This window comes from Chaetura pelagica, unplaced genomic scaffold (assembly GCF_000747805.2).
Source record: "Chaetura pelagica isolate M959 unplaced genomic scaffold, ChaPel_1.0 scaffold911, whole genome shotgun sequence".
Taxonomy (NCBI): Eukaryota; Metazoa; Chordata; class Aves; order Apodiformes; family Apodidae; genus Chaetura; species Chaetura pelagica.
In genome coordinates this window covers 429,941-434,972 of record NW_009952354.1, presented here as the reverse complement: position 1 = coordinate 434,972, position 5,032 = coordinate 429,941, and the positions used below count along the sequence as shown (strand labels likewise).

At 62.3% G+C, this 5,032-nt stretch overlaps 1 protein-coding gene across 1 annotated transcript in view; it reads right to left on the bottom strand.

Moving 5' to 3' along the window:
- FAM65A (family with sequence similarity 65, member A) overlaps nucleotides 1-4,134 on the bottom strand; it is a 28,833-nt gene extending 24,699 nt beyond the window's left edge. Inside the window, exons 1-5 of the mRNA XM_010007852.1 lie at nucleotides 4,034-4,134; nucleotides 2,257-2,259; nucleotides 1,396-1,545; nucleotides 1,000-1,078; nucleotides 688-711 (exon numbers count right to left, since the gene is read on the bottom strand). Of these exons, the coding sequence (XP_010006154.1) occupies nucleotides 688-711; nucleotides 1,000-1,078; nucleotides 1,396-1,545; nucleotides 2,257-2,259; nucleotides 4,034-4,134 (357 nt within the window). The remainder of the gene's footprint in view (nucleotides 1-687; nucleotides 712-999; nucleotides 1,079-1,395; nucleotides 1,546-2,256; nucleotides 2,260-4,033) is intronic.
- Between the last annotated feature and the right edge of the window lie 898 nt (nucleotides 4,135-5,032).

The window sequence follows — 5,032 nt, the reverse complement described above, 5'->3', positions numbered from 1 at the left end:
TGGAGCCCAGTGCCCAGCCCTGCCCGGGAGCTGCAGGGGGTGGGAGCAGAGCACCATGTGCTGCAGCACCCTGTGGCCTCCAGAGGGTCTCCCAGGAGACAGGCCAGGCTCTGGGCTGCTCTCCTCCCAGCCTCGGAGCTAAGCCAGGCTCTGTACCCCCCAGCTGCACCTTTTAGATGCAAGAAACAGAATCATTAAGGTTGGAAGGGACTTAAAGATCATCCAGTTCCAACCCCCCTGCCACGAGCAGGGAACCCACCACTAGACCAGGTTGCAGAAAAAACCTCCTCCAACCTGGCCTTAAAAACCTCCAGGGATGGGGCATCAACAACCTCCCTGGGCAACCCATTCCAGTTCTTCACCACCCTTAGAGTGAAGAGTTTCCTCCTAATATCTCACCTAAATCTCTCCTCTCTCAGTTTAAAACCATCACCCCTTGTCCTATCACCATCTTCTCTGATGAAAAGCCCCTCCCCAGCTTTCCTGGAGCCCCTTTCAAGTACTGGAAGGTGCTCTAAGAAGCAGGCAACGAGTCCCTGCCTGTCCCAGCTTCATCCCCTGCCCACAGAGGTCCCAGGGGAGGGGGCAGCAGGACTGAGCAAGCAGAGAAGGGGCCGGCAGCAGCACCTCCCCAGCAGTGGGTGGGAGATGCAAAGGGGGGAAGAACAGGGCACTGCTCCCGCTTACCTTGTCCAGATCGTAGAGGAAGCCCTGGAGGAGAGAGGAGAGGGATAAGAGGCAGCACAAAGCCAGCTCTCCCCACCCGAGGACACCCAGCACATCATGCACCCACCACCCAGGACAGGCAGCACCCAGCCAGGGCTGGGGAGGCAGGACGTGCAGCCCCACACCAGAGCCCGGGATGGCCCCCGGTGTCCCCACAGAAGCAGGCTCTGCCCCGGGGCACAGATGGACCACGAGCAGCCCCAGCCATGCCCACAACACCCACCACCTGCCCAAAGCACCGTGCCCCGCGAGGCTCTTCCCAGCCCTGCTCACCAGGCGTGAATTCCTCTTGGACTCACGGATCTGGGTGCTGAGCTTCTCCAGTTCCAGCTGGTGCACCTCCAGGTAGGCTCTGGGGGCAACCACACCGCGGGGGTCAGGCTGGGACGCGGTGCCCAGGACTCCCACCACCCACAGCCCACTCCCAACCCAGTGCATCCCCACTCCCCACACCAGCCCCCAGGCAAGGGAGCCCACATGGTGCCTCTGCGTGGGATACGGGACCCCACAGATCTCTGGGACTTCCAGGCACTGCCCCCAGGGGACCTGGCACGTCCCTGCCTGGTGACAGCAAAGGGGTGCCAACCCCAACGCATGGCAAGCTGTCCCTGTGTCCCTCAGGGGCTCCTGGCCTCCAACCACCCGGCCACAAGGAGCCCCAGCACTCACGTCAGGCCCTTCTTGAGAGCTTCATACACCTCGTCCAGGCGGTTGGGCTGAGGCACCTTGGGTGGTGGGGATTTGTGGGACATTGAGAACATCCTACTGACCCTGGAGCCAGTCTTGCGGGACACGGTGGGGGTGAAGGGTGAGAGGTTCCTGGGGATAGAGGCAGGCAAAGCTTGGGTCAGCACACGGCACCAGGGTCCCCCTGGATGTCCCAGACTGCCAGGAACCCTGTCTGGAGACAAGAAGGAGCTCCAGGATGGAAGCCAGGTCTGCCTGGACCTGCTGCCTCTCCCAAGACTCCCCAGCAGCCAGTTGAACCAGTCAGTGGGATGGGAGGGATGGGGCGGGGAGGCTGGGCAGCTGCCTGCACCCCCTGATGGCTTTGGCTGCCCTGAAGCCATGGGAAGGACCAGGAGAAACCCATAAAACTGCTGGTGGAGAAGAGCAGGGAATCAACCCTGTCCCAGCAGGGTCCAAGAGGCTGTGGGGTGGCATCTGCAGAGGGGTGGGGGTCCCAGGCACTGGCTGGGGGGAGCAGAGGCAAAGGGGAGTGTCAGCAGCCAGAGCCAGGCTCCTGGAGTGCCTGTGGGGACATCTCCAGCCCTGGTCACCCTCCAGAGGGGCCATGCTCTGCTGCATGGCCAGCACCCCGGGTTGCCAGGGGCATGGAGGTGCTCCCTGTGGTCTGGGCACGGTGGCAGGGTGACACATGCTGCCACCAGCTTGCTGCCCTGCCACCACAGTCAACCATCCCAGCGGGTGGCAGTGCAGGAGCATCCTGGGGACAAGCAGCCCTGTCACCCCATCCCACAGTGCAGGGACATCCCTGCTGCGCCTGCATCTCTCCAGGTGTCACCAAACCTGCTGTGAGGAGCTGCCTGCTGCCTCCACCTGCCCCTCCAACGCCCTGGGGACCTCCCCCGGGGGACCCAAAGGGATGCAGACCCAACACCACCCTTCCTGCCTTGTGCAACCACGTCACTCCCAGCCCAGGCAGCAACGCCCCACTCAGACCAGCTCTTCCCTTCCTCCTCCTGCTGCTCCGTCACGCCACCCATGCCCAGGAGACACCAGCATTCCCAGCCCTGGGCTGGACCTCCCATCCTGTGCCACTCACCACAGGAGTGGCCAAAAGACTTCCCCAGATCACTGATGGGGGGAAATGAATGTCTTGGCCTCCTCCCAACCCAGAGCGATGGGGAAGTTCTTGATTCCCACCGTTCCTCATTCCTGTCCTCCGGGGTCCCTGGAGGTATCTCCAACAAACTTCTCCCCACCAGCCACTTGGCTGCAGGCATCCAAAATTCCTCCCTCTTCCCTGTCCCCAAGCGAGCCCCTCTGACACCCCCACACCCAGTGACATGCCCCATAGCCTGGGAAATGTCACTTGGACCTGGGGACAAGAGCCGAGCGGGCTGCAGATCTGCTGCCAGGCATGGGGAGGCTCCCACTGGGCTTGTGGCCACCCAGATGAGGTACCCGTGGCCTGGCAAGGCAACTGGGCACTGCTGTCCCCAGCTGGTGGGTGCACTGGGAGGTAAGGAGCCTGAGTGGGCACTGGGAAAAGGGATTCAAAGCTGTGTGGTCTGGCCAGTACCCTGCAGGGACCTTGATAGGATGGAGGGATGGGCCCATGTGAACAGCATGAAGTTCAACAAGGCCAAGTGCAAGATCCTGCACATGGGTGGGGATAACCCTGAGGACAAACACAAGCAAGAATGGATTGAGAGGAGCCTTGAGGAGAAGGACTTGGGGGTGTTGGGTCATGAGAAGCTCAATACGAGCAGCACTGAGTGCTGGAGCCCAGAAACCACACGTGTAATCCCCAACAGTGTAACCAGCAGGGCCAAGGAGGGGATTGTTCCCTCTGCTCTGCTGAGACCACCCTACAGGGCTGGAGCCAGTTCTGGGTCCCCAACATAAGAAGGTCATGGAGCTGTTGGAGAAAGTCCAGAAGAGGCCACAGAGATGATGGGAAGGCTGGAGCAGCTCTGCTCTGGAGCCAGGCTGGGAGAGTTGGGGTGTTCAGCCTGGAGAAGAGAAGGCTCCAGGGAGACCTTAGAGCACCTTCCAGTGCCTGAAGGGGCTCCAGGAAAGCTGGGGAGGGACTTGGGACAAGGGCAGGGAGGGAGAGGACAAGGGGTGATGGATTAAACTGAGAGAGGGGAAATTGAGGTGAGATATTAGGAAGAAATTCTTCACTCTCAGGGTGGTGAAGAACTGGAATGGGTTGCCCAGGGAAGCTGTGGCTGCCCCATCCCTGGCAGTGTTGAAGGGCAGGTTGGATGGGGCTTGGAGCAACCTGGGCTGGTGGGAGGTGTCCCTGCCCATGCAGGGGGTTGGATCTAGATGATCTTTAAGGTCCCTTCCAACCCAAACCACTCTGGGATTCTATCCCTAAAGGCCTCACCCACCTGGGACACCCTATCCTGGCTCAGCAGGGGTGATGAGCTTTGTCTCCCCTCCAACCTGGGTGCTCCCTGCAACATCCCCAGGGTACCACAAAGGTCCCTGAGGGAGATGCCAGGACAGCAGGTTGGGAAGGTGCCTCGGGATGCACAGCAGGTCCAGCCACCACGGCCAAGCCCATCCCTGTCCCCCTCCCTGTCCCTCGTGGCAGGCAGTGCCCACGTCCCACCTGAAGGGCCTGTCGGCCGTCGAGTTCACTCCAGCAAAGGACTGGCTCCTATTGATCTTGGTGACGAGGACCCGGCGCTGCGGGCGCGCAGACAGGGACATCGTCGAGTGTGACCTGGAGGGTCTCCCTGGGGGCACAAGAGAGAGGGGTCACCAGCAGCAGGGCTGCCATCGGGGGTGGGAACAGCACCCACGGACCGGGGGGGGCTTTGGCACCCACGGGCCTTCCCTCCAGCCCAGCCCAGGGACACTCCCAGTGGCACCAGGGACACAGGTCCCACCTTGTCCCCAGCGATGGTGCCAGTGCCCTGGGTGAAGCTGGACAGGTGTGTCCCAGCTTGGCTCCCTGGGCCAAGGGAAGTGCTGATGAGCCACAGGAAGGGGCTAATGCCCAGTGCCTACCCTGCCCCTACGCAGACACAACCACAGCAAACCCTGGGCTGTGCCCCAGCCTGGCCACCTCCTCCTGAAGCCTGCTTGTCCCATGTCCCCCTGTCCCCTGTGCCACCCTGCTGCAGGGGCAGGAAGAGCACAGGGCTGGGACCTGGCTGCCCAGCCTGTCTCTGTCTCCACGCTCCAGCAACAAGGAGGGAAACCCAGGGACAACAAAGCACTTTGGAAAAGCCCCAGCTCTGCCAGGAGCCCCGTGTCGGGGAAGGAAGAGCCATTCCCTGCCAGACCTGGGAAAGTCCACGCAGGCAGCACGTGTCTAGCCCTGCCCTCTGCTCCTGGCAGCACCAGAGATGGTGCCAGGAGCCCCCAGAACCGCTGCCTGTCCCCGGGGGGGCTGGTGCAGTGGCTGCCAGCCAGGACGGAGCAGGTTTCAGAGTCTCAGGCTGCTGACCCAGCTGCCACCCCCATCGCTGCGGCCGCGGGCGAAGCGTCTGGGGCTCTTCCTGGCCCAGCCACCCCCAGCAGTGCCAGCTGGGCACACAGAGGGGCTTCCACTTCATCCCAGCCACCACCCACACCACCTCAGTCCCTCTGTCCCCTCCAGCCC